Source organism: Camponotus floridanus, unplaced genomic scaffold (genome assembly GCF_003227725.1).
Source record: "Camponotus floridanus strain SB8 unplaced genomic scaffold, Cflo_v7.5 scaffold106, whole genome shotgun sequence".
Classification (NCBI taxonomy): domain Eukaryota; kingdom Metazoa; phylum Arthropoda; class Insecta; order Hymenoptera; family Formicidae; genus Camponotus; species Camponotus floridanus.
In genome coordinates, this window is record NW_020229222.1 from 671939 (window position 1) to 688263 (window position 16325).

General features: G+C 27.4%; 1 protein-coding gene across 1 annotated transcript; it reads right to left on the reverse strand.

Annotated features, from left to right (window-relative positions):
- Positions 1-8502: 8502 nt before the first annotated feature.
- LOC112638930 (proto-oncogene tyrosine-protein kinase ROS-like) lies at positions 8503-14574 on the reverse strand (the record flags this gene model as incomplete). Its single annotated transcript, XM_025411569.1, has 6 exons — positions 8503-8871; positions 9101-9574; positions 9847-10064; positions 10248-10343; positions 11562-12148; positions 14468-14574. Coding segments are annotated over 6 exons (1830 nt in total), but the record flags the coding sequence as incomplete, so codon positions are not given.
- Between the last annotated feature and the right edge of the window lie 1751 nt (positions 14575-16325).

Genomic DNA, 16325 nt, shown 5'->3' on the forward strand with positions numbered 1-16325 from the left:
GTGGTGCGGTGCGTGCGTGGCGTGCGTGGTGGCGTGCGGCGTGGCGTGCGTGCGTGCGTGCGTGCGGCGTGCGTGCGGGTGCGTGCGGTGCGTGCGGGTGCGTGGGCGGTGTGTGTGTGTGGTGTGTGGTGGTGTGTGTGGTGTGTGTGTGTGTGTGTGTGTGTGGTGTGTGTGTGTGTGTGTGTGTGTTAGATGTGATTGACTGCTGATAAATAATTAGATGAAGAAAAATTATATTTATATTTTCGTCGAAAGTTATTACATCTTTGTCGTAAATCTGAATAATATACAAATAAATTTGGCAGCGTGGAGTTTTTTAATAATTAACATTTTTTAAATTACGAGCTACATGAATCAACTGTTCATCGTTGAAGAAATCGGGATTCTGACTTTTACGACAAAGATGTAATAACTTTCGACGAAAATATAAACATAATTTTTCTTCATCTAATTATTTATCAGCAGTCAATCTCATTTAACATACACACACACACACACACACACACACACACACACACACACACACACACACACACACACACCACACACAGATAGACAGACACACACACACACACACACACACCACACACACTGTTGATAAACATAAAATAAAATCGCACTCTTTTATTCTCGACTTAATTTTCTATTTAAATATATCATTAATTTTTGTAGATAGTTATGACAACTATTTTACACAATTTTTTTTAATACAGCAATTTTTTATTAAAATAATTTTTTGTAAAATAGTTCTATACAATAATGTTTTACTACTGTGATGACTCGACTTTTTTTTTTACCTTTTTTTGAAAATTAATGTTTACAAAAGCATGCAGTCGTACAGGGTGTTTTCGCAACATACACATCTTTAAGTCTGGTTGCCTGTCTGCCCACCATCAGGCGCATGCTTCATTGGGCTCGCAGAATAAGATTAGAATGCGAATTCGGCGAAGAGTAAAAAGAAAGGGAAATCAACTTTTATCATTCTGTTATAGTGAACAGTTGCGAAGTTTAATAATATAGATCAAATATATTTAACAATAAAATGGAAGAATATAGGCAATAGAGAGCATATAAATAAATAAATTATCAAAGATCGAGTAAAAGTAATAATAATTTAATAAAGTAAACTATAAGTGATATAAACATGTTAAATACGATATAAATAGTTCAAAATAATAGTAAAAATGTACGGTACGGACGTTTCTGGCTCTTGCTTCGAGCCTTCTTCAGCGCAATAATGTACATATATAACATATTAAAAATATATGTAACATATTAAAAAATTACAAATAATAAGGTGATGTAAGAACAGTAAAAACAAGATTAATACAAAAATTAGTGATGATAAGTGTTATAAAATCAAATCAATGTCGCATAGACGCAAAGTTAATAGACGTTTATCAAAATAATAGATCTCCATGGCGAGAGATATAGGGAACCTTATTGTGCGAGTTAATTAGAAGCAGAACAGAAACTTGACAATAGTACCAAATGCAGCAGAGAAACTGTTCTGTGATAATGAGAAAGTTGAAAAGACAACAAGGTTCAACATGAAGATCTGTTAGGTACTGTCTACGACAGTAACCGATCTTCATGTTGAACCTTGTTGTCTTTTCAACTTTTTCATTATCACAGAACAGTTTCTCTGCTGCATTTGGTACTATTGTCAAGTTTCTGTTCTGCTTCTAATTAACTCGCACAATAAGGTTTCCTATATCTCTCGTCATGGAGATTATTTTGATAAACGTCTATTAACTTTGCGTCTATGCGACATTGATTTGATTTTATAACACTTATCATCACTAATTTTTGTATTAATCTTGTTTTTACTGTTCTTACACCACATTATTATTTGTAATTTTTTAATATATTACATTATTGCGCTGAAGAAGGCTCAAAGCAAGAGCCAGAAACGTCCGTACCGTACATTTTTACTATTATTTTGAACTATTTATCGTATTTAATTTATCGTATTTAACATGTTTATATCACTTATAGTTTACTTTATTAAATTATTATCAAGAGACACGGTAGTGTCTTGTGCTAAGTCCCGCGTAAGCAACAAGACGCGCCGTGTATCATTACGCGAGTCGGATAGTTGGAGATGTTCGAGATTATCATATTGAAATAATCGCTGAACGGATCGAGTTCTTATTAGGCTTAATGGATAGCTTGAGGTTGATTTATATAAGAAAAGTGTCTTTATTTTTGCTCTACGTGCATCGTGAACAACAATATTATGATCCAAAGTCGAAATATGAAAAATTTTCATTAAGAAACGTCTCCTTGGTCATCGTCGCCCAAGTCCCCAATGCGCAAGCGTAAAAAGTTGTACGTTTGCCGCATTCGACGTAAGATTGCGCTAGCGGCGCTCCGTGATGTTAAGACTATTATATACAGGGTGTCTCATTTTAATCGATGGATCCAAATTTCTCCTAAACTACATCAGCTACAAAAAAATGTTTCAGACAAAAGTTGTATGGCTTGAAGGGGAACATAAGGTGGTGTCATTGGTTTGGCATTGAAAAGTCACCTGAAGGTTACGTGAAGGTCACATCCAACTTTTTAAATGGGACTTCCTATATGCTTTTGCATATTTTTTTAGTTCATCTCGAGAGCTTTCCGAAATACTATAATTAAGTTAATTTTCATTAAGTAGTTTTTAAGTTATGAGACTTGAAATCATTTCTTAATTTTACATAAGTCGTAAAATATCTAGTAAAATATTCATTTTTCGATTATCTTATCTTAATACTTTTATACTTAATATTTTTATCTTAATACTTTTACGTAGAAAATAATAAGCAGAATCAAATGGTGTAAAGAAAACATACAGTTGTTTAAGAAAAAATATGGAATTGTTAATTGCAAATTAATTATATATTTTTTTCCTCGGAACAGTTATATGTTTTTTTTACACCCCAATTGATTCCTCTTATTATTTTGTACACAAAAGTATTAAGATAAGTTAAACAAAAAATAAATATTTTACTAGATATTTTACGATTTATGTAAAATTAAGAAATGATTTCAAGCCTCATAACTCGAAAACTACTTAATGAAAACTAACTTAATTATTGTTTTGGAAAGCTCTCGAGATGAATTATAAGAATATGTAAAATCATATAGGGTGTCCCATTTAAAAAATTGGATGTAACCTTTAGGTGACTCTTCAATGTCAAACCAATGACACCACCTTATGTCCCCCTTCAAGCCATACAACTTTTGTCTGAAACATTTTTTTGTGGCTGGCATAGTTTAGGAGAAATTTGGATCCATCGATTAAAATGGGACACCTTGTATACAGGGTGTCCTAGACCACCCATACACCCCTTTTCTTTCAAAAACTAAGCATTTTAGAGAAAAACGTTTTAGACAAAAATTGTATGGTTTTGAGGGGAACATAAGATGGTGTCATTGGTTTGATCTTGGATGGCATCGTTAAGGTCAGGTCAAGGACACCTTTAATTTCTTAAATGGAATCACCTATTTTTTATGGCATATTCTTTTAGCTTATGTCGAGAGCTTTCCAAAACACTATAATAAAGTATTTTTTCATTGAATACTTTTCGATTTATAAGGTTTAAAATAATATCTTAATTTTACATAAACTATAAAATATCTAATAAAATATTTATTTCTCGATTATCTTACCTTAATACTTTTATGTACAAAATAATGAAAGGAATCAATTGGTCTAAAAAAAAAACATATAATTGTTCCGAAGAAAAAATATGTAATTTGCAATTAACAATTACATATTTTTTCTTAAAAACAACTGTGTGTTTTTTTTTACACTAATTGATTCCTTTCATTATTTTGTACATAAAAGTATTAAGGTAAGATAATCGAGAAATAAATATTTTACTAGATATTTTATAGTTTATGTAAAATTAAGATTTTATTTTAAGTTTTATAAATCGAAAAGTACTCAATGAAAAAATATTTTATTATAGTGTTTTGGAAAGCTCTCGACATAAGCTATAAAATATGCAATAAAAAATAGGTGATTCAATTTAAGAAATTAAAGATGTCCTTGACCTGACCTTAACGATGCCACCCGAGGTCAAACCAATGACACCATCTTATCTTCCCTTTAAAATCATACAATTTTTGTCTAAAACGTTTTTCTCTGAAATGCTTAGTTTTTGAATGAAAAGAGGTGTACGGTTTCTAATGACATATTGATTTGTAGTTATCCGTTATTTTTGCAATAAGAGTAGCAAAGAAGTTTGAAGGATCTGAATATCTATATAGTAAGCAAAGAAGACTGTCTAATTTTAATGAAATATGACGGGGGTGATGGCGGGTTCTTTGCTCATTTATTTAGAGATGTTTAACATATAGTACAAAAAAGAGTGATATCCCTAAAAAATTACCCTTTTAAAAAAAACGTAAAAAAAGGTGCTAAGTCCGCGTAAAAAACAGTATATGTATTTGCAAAATAGTGTATTATTAACTGTAAAAAACTACTGTATTGTATATCCTACAAAAATAATGATATTAAAAAAGTTGCGCTAAGTGAAAATAAAAGCTTATAAAAATACTTTAACCAAAAAAAGTTATACAAAATAGCTGATTTAATTTTCTACATTATATCCTAGAAAAATAATGATATCCAAAAATTACGCTAATTGAAAATAAAAACTTAAAATAATTTAACTAAAAAAAATTGTACAAAATAATTGTTTTAATTTCATACAAATAATATTAAAAAGTTGCGCCAACTGAATAAATATTTTTACTATAAAATAGACATATTTCTTTTTTATTTTCAATATTAAAAGAAAAATGATATTAAATGAATTGTAATATATCTATTATAAAAAATCGAATTGAAAATATGAACAATCATATACATTGCAATAATCATATGCATATACATCCTGAAAAGTTTAATTAAAAAAAAAAAAAGAAAATGATAATACAAAATACAAAATTAAAAATTATTAAAAAAATTAAAAATTAAAAATTAATAAATAAAAAATAAAAATTTATATAAAAATTAAAAATTAATACATATAAAAAAATTTTAGTTAAAATACTTAGCGTTGCTACGCTGAACAATGTGCTAATGAAATTAGCAGCGCTAAGTTTTTTAACTAAAATTTTTTTATATGTATTAATTTTTAATTTTTATATAAATTTTTATTTTTTATTTATTAATTTTTAATTTTTAATTTTTTTAATAATTTTTAATTTTGTATTTTGTATTATCATTTTCTTTTTTTTTTTTAATTAAACTTTTCAGGATGTATATGCATATGATTATTGCAATGTTTATGATTGTTCATATTTTCAATTCGATTTTTTATAATAGATATATTACAATTCATTTAATATCATTTTTCTTTTAATATTGAAAATAAAAAAGAAATATGTCTATTTTATAGTAAAAATTTTTATTCAGTTGGCGCAACTTTTTAATATTATTTGTATGAAATTAAAACAATTATTTTGTACAATTTTTTTTAGTTAAATTATTTTAAGTTTTTATTTTCAATTAGCGTAATTTTTGGATATCATTATTTTTCTAGGATATAATGTAGAAAATTAAATCAGCTATTTTGTATAACTTTTTTTGGTTAAGGTATTTTTATAAGTTTTTATTTTCACTTAGCGCAACTTTTTTAATATCATTATTTTTGTAGGATATACAATACAGTAGTTTTTTACAGTTAATAATACACTATTTTGCAAATACATATACTGTTTTTTACGCGGACTTAGCACCTTTTTTTACCTTTTTTTTAAAAGGGTACTCTATACTCGATTTACGCAGGTGAATTTCAATGATGTCGGAAACGATATATTTTTGAAAAATATTCTCTGGAATGACGAGGCAATTTTTGAAAGTGACGGACATAATGAGCATCATTATGCGCAGCATAATCCACATTGTATGAAGGAAGTAAACATTCAAGGCAGATGGGCTATAAATGTGTGGCTAGGAATAGTAGGGGATCACATTTTTTTCCAGAATTTATTCAAGGCAATGCAGATTATTATGCAAATTTTTTACTCCATCCGCTTGATGAACACCTTGAAGATGTGCCACTCGTTAATAAACTAGAAATAATATTTTAACAAGATGGACATCCCGCTCACACTTCTATTTTGGCAAGAACCATCTTAAATCAAAAATTTCCTGGCAGATGGATCGGATTTCATGGTCTTTAGAAATAGCCACCACGCTCTCCGGATCTCACACCCATGGACTTTTTCATGTGGGTCTTCTTAAAAAATAAAGTTTACTAAACCCTGCCGGAAAATGCAGAAATTCTTAAAAATAGAATTCGTAATGCGTGTGCATAGATCACTCCTCTCATGCTAAGACGAGTGAGAGAAAATTTCATGCGCAGAATTGCTCTATGTTTAGAAGAAAATGGTGGTTATATTGAACAATTATTATAATTTATTATATAATATTTAAGGACCAAAAATATTTTTCATTTATAATTTCATTATTATTTTTCATTTTTTATTATAATTTTTTTGTTTAAATTTGTTTGTTAAATTTTATTTACATAATTAGTATATGTTAATGTATACTATTAAATATAATTAAATAAAGTGTAATAATCTAAATTAATAATTTGTTATAACCTATATTAAATAACGGATAAACTATGTGGAGAACACACATTCCCTGTATATTATATTCTCTATATATTATTAAATGTATTGTATCTATATTATTAAATTTCTATATATTATTATAATCTATATTATTAAATTTATTTGATCTATATTATTAAATTTCGCAACTGTTCGCTATAACAGAATAATAAAAGTTGATTTCCCTTTTTTTTTACTCTTCGCCGAATTCGCATTCTAATCTTATTCTGCGAGCCCAATAAAGCATGCGCCTGACGGTGGGCAGTCAAACAACCAGACTTAAAGATGTGCATGTTGCGAAAATACCCTGTACGACTGCATGCTTTTGTAATCATCAATATAATTTGAATATATAGTGAGTAATTAAATAAAAAGATGTAATATATGCATATACTTATCACGAATGATGCAAAAAGTTCATTCATGATAACTGTTATAAACTCAAAAATAATTATATTATTATACAAATATTGAGAAAAGCTCTCTTAAATTTTAACAATAAATAGAAAGGTCATAGGGGATAGAGAGCATGTAAATAATCAGATAATCAAGATTAAAATAGAAAAAACATAATTTAATAAAGCAAATTAAGTACGATATAAATAGCTGAGAAATATAATATGATTAAACATACAAAAATTAAAGATAAGAATATACATAAGGTACGAACGTTGGAATGACGTTAAAATTCTGGATGAAGCTCCTTTTTATAATAGAAGATTAATTTCTGAAATGCTTTACATCAAGAGACAAAAGAATGGTTTAAATTTACAGACAGACACAGAAAATTTACCGTCTTTATATCATGATATTATAAACAAGCTACTGAAAATTTGAATGTCATGTTCGGATATATATATCAGCCTTCTCACCGGCATTTCTAACAGTAACTGATTCTCATGTTGAACCTTATTGTTTCTCTCCATCTTTCGTATTATCGTGGAACAGTCTCTTTGTAAGTATTTATATTGTCACACAGTATATTATATGAATTGTTTAAAATATCGGATCATGCCAATTTCAGGCTGCATTTGGTACTGTTGTCAAGTTTCTGTTCTGCATCAATTACAATTGTACAATAAGGTTTCTATTTTTTACCATGAAGATCCATTACTTCGATAAGCGTCTATTAACGTTGCGCCGATTGCGTTTTCATCATTATTTATATGTTATTCAATACCTTATTATATTCATGATTTATTAGTTTTTATATTAATTTCTGTTGGTTATTATTATTGCGCTGAAGAAGGCTCAAAGCGAGAGCCAGAAACGTTCGTACCTTATGTATATTCTTATCTTTAATTTTTGTATATTTAATCATATTATATTTCTCAGCTATTTATATCGTACTTAATTTGCTTTATTAAATTATGTTTTTTCTATCTTTAATCTTGATTATCTGATTATTTACATGCTCTCTATCGCCTATGACCTTTCTATTTATTGTTATATTATTATATTTATATATTCACAACTAATTATAGAGGACATTATTCGCGTTTTCTCTTTCACTCATAATTTTACATCAGTTTGTAATTATCGGCCATATATAATGTCGAAAATTAATTATATTCCCATGTTCAAAAAAATTTTGTTTATACATATACATATAATCACAATCATTAAATTTTGCTTTGATTATTCAAAAAAACAAATTAGATATATCATTATATTATTTGATTTTGTACAATCATGAAAACGGATATTTTTTAATAATAATCAAAATTGTATGAAAAGTAAGATTACAAAATTTCTTTAATTTTCATTGATATATGTAACATTAAGATTAAACCTAAAAATAATCCGATCAGAATCAATTTAGAAATATCCTAGAAATATTTTTTCTACATTAAGATTTATTGAGTCGTTTGGAAAATAAAATAAACATTAATTTAAATATATCGGCTAAATAGTATCGACCAGACTCAGTAAGGCATCCTCTACGTTCTTTTTTAATGCTATAATATTTTTCAGACAAAATTCGAAATTTGGTCTAGCATACGCTGCACTCCAGCAACTTAGCATCAACTGGTACAATGGTGACGGACAGTTAAGAGTCATCGGCAACCTGCCTCCCGCACGAACATAATTTATCACTTCTTCATTAGTCTTGGCACTATAAGGTTGCTCACCCAACGATGTAATTTCCCACATTAATACCCCAAATGACCAAACATCGCTTTGAATAGTAAATATTCCCATTATCAAAGATTCGGGTGCCATCCATCGAATAGGAAGCAAACCTTCTCCTTTCTAAAACATGATTTAAACAAAAATTTAATTCTCTGATTTAAGTTGTTCATTTCTAGAATGTGTGCAAAATCAAAAATGTTAATTTATCTCTTGCTATATATAAATAAAGACTACTTATATTCTATATTACTTAAAAAAACAATGCAGTATACTATTATGATAAAAAAATAGAAAGTATTTTAAAAAGAATTCAATTTTTAATCTTTAATATTTTCATAATTGTACTTACCAATCGATAATAATCATCCTTGTAGATATCTCTAGCTAGTCCAAAATCTCCAATTTTGATGACACGATCCTCGCGATTTCTTGAAGATACTAAACAATTGCGACACGCTAGATCTCTATGTACGAAACGCAACTCTTCCAAGTAGCAACAACCTCGCGCAACATCTTCGCACATGGCGAGCAAATCCTGCAAACGCAGAGCAGACGAATCTGACGCTTGCAAATTTCGACATTCTCTCAAATATTTTAACAGATCTCCAATTTCCATCAATTCCGACACTAGCAACGGAGAATCTCCATCTAAACAAACGGCCAACAATCTTAATATATGTTTGTGTTGAAAACGATTCATAAGCTTGGCTTCCTTTAAGAATTTCTCTTTCTCACGGGGAGTAGCATCTTTTTGAAGCGTTTTTATTGCAACGGACATCTCTGTGCCCGATTTTTCTAAATCCTTCACCTTTCCTTGATACACCTGCAAAATATTTCACACAAATTTACATGCGTACTTTATTGAAAAATGTATAATTTAATATGAAGTAGTATTTTACTTTATATTTTACTTTATATTAAATAATTCAATGAAAAGTATATAATAAAGTGCATGCTTGTTTTCTCATGTAAATTTTATATCACTTATAATCTATTTAAAAAATTCATGTAATTTATATCTTTATTAAAAATACGTATCTGTTTTGTTAATCCAAAAAATAATTTAAAATATTGCTTGAAAAAATTAATTTTTACCATTCCGAATGCGCCGCTACCAAGATGTTTCGTAAGTGTAATTTGATTTCGTGCGATTTTAGTTATCGCATATTCATCCGGGTTATAATGTAACATAGGACTGTAAATCATATTGGATTGAGTGTTTCGGCAAGGTACTTCAGGTAGAATCGCCAATTCTACATCGGTCATTGTAGAAGACAAAAATTGTTCATTATTACCTCTGCGTTGACGATACACTATTATAAAATTACGATTTAATTATGTAATAATATATATTATAAAATTTACTGTATTTTAGTAAATTTATTCGTTTAGTTTTATATAAGTAAATTACTATTTTCAGTAAATCTCTAGATATTATATCAAATATATATGCATAATCTACAATTTAAGTTGACATTTATATCAAATATACTTACAACGATAAATGTAGAAAATGGAGATTATAGGAACTATAACCAACATCAATAATAAGTAATATTTATTCCGTATTATTCCAGGAGTGCTCGTAATATCTAGATTAAGCAAAAGTATAATTTTAATATCTTCGTGTGTGTATCCTTTTACAAATTTAGTTTTACTTATAACTTTATTATAAGATTTAATTTTTTTAAATTTCAGATTCCTATTCATATCCAAAAAATATCAGCACATAATATTATAATATCTATGCAGCACAAAATATTACAACTACTTTGCAACAATGTTGGAATATTACAAATTGCAAGGCAACATTACGGAAACATTGTAGAAATATAATTTCACAAAATGTGAATTAGATATCAGCAATATGATATTCATATTTTGAAAACACTTTAAAACTATAACACTCTTTAATTTATCTATAAAAATAATGTAATAATACATTTTTTTTATGTCTGTATACATGTGATGAATTTTACTTTTTTGCAGAAGTCAAATGAATTATTGACACAAATAATATCGAGTAAATATAATTCTAAGCTACAGATAAGCCTTGCTAATTTTTTATTAAAATATAGATAACATTTTATATCAATGTTACAATATATTTTATGATATATTTTCACTTCATGTACGAATACGATATTAATCTTCAAAGATAATATATCTTTTTATTATATTAAGAATATATATTATTATATGTATCATTATATTTTTCTATGCGTTTTTCTGTACTTTTCACATGCAAATATATGTAATTAAACGGATTTTTAAAATTTTTAAATTTTTAAATACAAATGTTATTAAGAATGTATAATTAATCCTATAACTAATGTATAAATGTGTATAAAATACCCATTATAAGAGTATATAGAACATTTAAAATAAAAAGAATGATTTGTAAGTAATAGTTTAGAGCAATTTTGTATAAAAATATAACATTTTATTTTATATGATGTTATGTTTAAATATAATTTTGCAATATATTAAATATCGTAAACTAGTATTTATATCAAGCTTTTTAATTTAATTAAATGATTCCAAGATATTCATCCATCAAAAACAAAAAATATTTTATACGTAATGTTATTAAATAGCTGCAATAACATTGCATTCTTTCCAATATATTACACTGTAATATTGCTACAATATTTCATTGCAAAAGCGAACACTTTAAATTTATCACAATCTTATAACAATAACTCTGCAAAGTTTCGCATTCGATTTGCAATATTGCAATGTTTCAATGAAATTATACTTCAATATATCCGCAACCTTATCGTGCTGTATAGGTATTTTCATTTGCTTACCACGTTTGCTACCACGTGTTGAAAAAATAAATCTTTCATCAGTCGGCCATATAAAAGTTTCCTCATATTCGAGATATATCAATATCAAGCGAAACTTGTATAAAGTTCCCGATTGTAAATTTTTGACAGGGTACATTACTTCATTGTTATAATTCATTTTAAAATAATTCATTGTTTGCCACTTTTCTGCTGCAATCTCTTTGTACTCTAGTGTACAAAACATCGTCAGATTAATGTTGGAGATCCATGAAATGTTCATGCTATTTATGTCGACCCCGCTCAAAGTAATATTGTTTGGTTCTGAGGATATGTGAACGATCTTGCTTAAACTCTCGTTGTACAAATCACTGAAATTACTTGGATACACACGCACGTATATCAAGTAATCTTGTACTGGTAGCAACAAGTTAATCTTTGCGAAAAATCTGCCATCTACCATACGTTTCGGCATATTAATAAATTGTTTGCTCTTTTGTTGCATGCCGTTCACTAATATAACTGACTTGTAATGTACTTCGTAGGTCACGCCCACGCAATTCAATTTCTTGGGTGGCATCCAATGAACTATTGCTATAGTAGGCGTCAAACTAAAACACTTATGTTTTCTGGTGCATTAAGCTTGCCTAAATTAGTTTTTACTGATATCACATTCGAATCGAATGGATTTATCGATAATTGATCAAAGTAAAAATTGCTCAAAGTAAACTTCAACTTGTACTCTGTAAATGGTGTTAAATTCTGAATCTCGTAATATCGCTCGCACGTCACATATCGCAGCACATTGAATTTTTTCAGGTTTATTGAGGTTGTTGTCTAAACAATGGCTTACAGAGATAGTATATATAGTAGTTGGTAAATTATATTTTTTGCATCCATTCTTTACAACTGGCTCCGGAAGATTCACAATGATGCTGTTTGTTGTTGTATTCACATTCTCAAAATTATAAACTTTCTCGTCAGGTGTGAGCATCTCATTGGAGGATATGGTTGTAAAGATGATCAAAGGATGAATTTCATAAAATTTATTATTCCAATTGAGCTTATTATCTTTTCAACATTTTGTCTGCATTTACGCTCTTGAGACTTGCATATTTCTTTTTCAAAACATAAAGAGAAAATTCATCTCTATAATCATTTGCTAAAATGTAAATGTTTCTTTTGTCAATCGTCATAGTTAGAAACGGGAGATATCACTTATGTTTTCTTTGTGTAAAATCTTACTGCATATAGAAACGTTAGTGTCTGTCACAAATATGCGATTAGAAAATAACCAGTAAATTAACGGCTCCTCATTATTTATGTTTTCAAATATCACTTGATAAACGATGTATCTTCATCATGAAATAGGCACAAGGATTTATTTATCGAAACAATTTGCTCAATTTTTTTATCGGGATGATATTTTTGTTATATTATATTCTGTATTCTCCCAATTGAATGGTACGTAATATAAAATTCTAAAAAATATGTAATAATTTTACTCTCATTTTTACTTTCATTATAAAACATTATTTTAACAGAAAACAGAAATTTGTTTGTAGTGAAAATTCGAAATTCTTATAATTATATTATAACCTATTATTTTTTTTACTTATGATTTTAATTGTAAAATCACGTAAAATTATAGAAAAATTACAAATATGCATAAGTCTTTAATAGAAAATTATTTTTCAGGTAGTAAACGTACCCCATAGACGGGACACATTTAAAGGAAATATTAACGTCTGATAATTTGACAATTTATCAAATTTAATTATGCCATTTTCCCACATTGTTAAGTCGAACTTTACAATATGATGGTAGGACTTATAATACATGAAATATAGATTTCTTGCTACCCAGTCAATGCAGAGATTATATAGATAAAAATCAAAGCTAGTTATTTTTATGATATTATTTTCATTAATCTTCATGTCATTAGATTACGATCGTCACTCCAAAAAATTCTATGTTCTTGTATCGAATAAACGACATATGTACATTTCTGAAAAAAAGGAACCAATTATAATTGTATAGTAAAAAGTTATAGTTGAAATTTCTAATTTTATAGTTATTACTGCTTAATGTTGATAATAATAAACATGTGCATAATAATAATAACTTTAATTTTATATTTAGTGTTAAAAATAATTTTATGAATAAATATAACTGTTTTTTTATCAGTATACGTACCCTGACGTTAAGTATAGTAATTCTTAAATCCACGTCCAATATTTGCATACCATATCTGGATGTCATTAATAATTTAGGTATTGGATTTTCATGTGTAGTCGACACATTGATTAAATCCGTGTAAGGACCAGCAACAATTTTAGTATGCGCACGTACTCGAAAATAATATGTGTGTTAGATGATAGATTGTGCACCGTGTGCTCCAATTTTGTAGCTGTGATATTTTTATCGTCCAGATTTCTTTAAAGTCCTCGAAGAACACTGCACTTGGTACACTTGTATTATTTCATCGGCAAATTCTGGTTGGTTCCATCTGTAAAAACATAAAATTTTAGCAAAACGAAATAAAAAGGAAGGCTAAAAGAACGTGGCGCAAGATGTTAGAGCGTAAAAAAGTCGAAATAATAATAAAGACTCTAAGTAAGAGACATAATATATTAATAATCAGTCAGATATAAAAATATAAAAAATATGTCTGAAAAAAATTGATTCGAGTGAACAGAAAATAATACATACGTACGTTTCGATCTTTTCAAGATCTTTTTCAATGTTCGAGATGTCGTTAGAAAAATAAATTAAATTTAAATTAAAATAAATTAAAAATCAAATTTAAATATTTATTATATTTTAACAAAATTATAACAGAATTATCATTTTGATATATTTATGTCGTTGAATTTAAGAAAAAAGAAAGAGAAATAGAAGAATACAAACTGAGAATTTAGATTTCTTACCTCATGTCACAAAAGTCGTTTAACTTTTTCTCTGTAAATTGACTGTCGAATTGTACAAATGCTCTGAAAGATATTGGCTTGCTCAATCTTTCTAAAGATTTAGCTTCCTAAAAATTTTAAGATCGTACACATTAACACAGTATTATAATATAAGATTAAGTGGATTATTCTCAGTAAATCAGAAAAACAATTTAATGTGAAAATAACGGAAAGAGAAGAAATAAATACACTACAAAATATGGAAATTAGCATAGTATTGAACTTAAAAAGATAATTATAAGAATTTTTTGCGTCATTTAAGATTTAGAAAAGTAATCGTTAATTCATGCAAAAAACGAATAAATAATTTTTACTAAAATAACAAGTACTTTTCGAAAAATTCTCTATAGCTTAAAAATCAGAAGTATATATATTGCTTTAAAACAGAGTAAAATATTAATAAAATTGATTTATCTTAAATTATAACAATTTTTATGTAATGTTATGTTTATATTATGCTTTTCTGTTTCTTTTTAGAATTGAATTTATATTCTTTTCAATACTGGAAGATATTTTTAGATTTGATTGCCACTCTCTCTTGAATTTAAATTATATTTACACTTTTTTATCATAGATTTTGTTATTAATGTTTATTTTATTGCAACTTACCGATAGATTCTGGAATGATAAAATATTTTGCAAGTACAACTTCATCGACTTCTCGCTTATTTCTCACAGTACTATCAGAACTTCGGTCAGATTTTGAATTTAGTATATGATGTTCACTTTTCTCGGACATTGAAATATCCTTCATAAAGTGTAACATACGAAAAGAATTAAGTGAATATCATTGAGGCGATTGTTTCTGGCTTTTAATGATAAATTACATAATAATAAAATTAAACAAAAATTGCCATTCGTTTTGGTTTTTACTTAATATACCGGTTTGATATATACCATTCCTAAATGATATAAATTGAATGTAATGTAGTTTTATTCATCGAAATCTCTTTTTTATTTATTTTTTTAAGGCATCTTGCATATCAAACATACTCATGTCAAAAGAAAATCAAAAATAGTTACAAGAGTCAATGAGGATTCATAACAGCTTTTGTCAAGTACAAACGAAAGTGTAGCTCTTTGCAATTATTAAAACAATTTTGTCTAACGATTTGATTCTTTCTCACGATAGGTTAGTTAACTCTATTCAATACTCATATTTTTTTTTAATTTGCCGATATACTAAAGTTTTATTAATGTTTGTACTTCAAGAAAAAAAGATTAAAATATTGTTGCTTTGACAGTTACTTAATATTAGTCATAGAATTATATAAATTCTTTTATTTATTACTTGTAAGTTTTTTTCGCAAATTGTTTCGAATGTTTCGTTATATTTTTAACACAAACATATTCAGCAAATAATAAATATAACCGATTATAAACCAATCATGTCTCGATAAGAATATATGAATATAAATGGATTGTATAAAATGGATATATGTAGAATAAAATTAATTAAATTCTAGCGATAGTAGTTTGAATATATGTTGATCAAATATTAGTGTTGATAGATACAACTTGATGAATGATTTTTTTTATCAGACAGATTTGCTATCACGATATTAGTAGCTCTGCCCCGTTATATAACTTATCCTAACCCAAAAAATGATTTGCTAAACTTTCTAAATTAATTTTATAAAATAAAATATAATTTATATATATATATTACTATATATATATATATATATATATCTAGAGAGAGAAAGCGAAAGAGAGAAAATACATAGTCAAATTTTAAAATATCGTTTTAATTAAATCGAATATACTATATAACATTCATTTGTAAAACAAACTTTCGAAACTTTATCCGTCTGTTTTT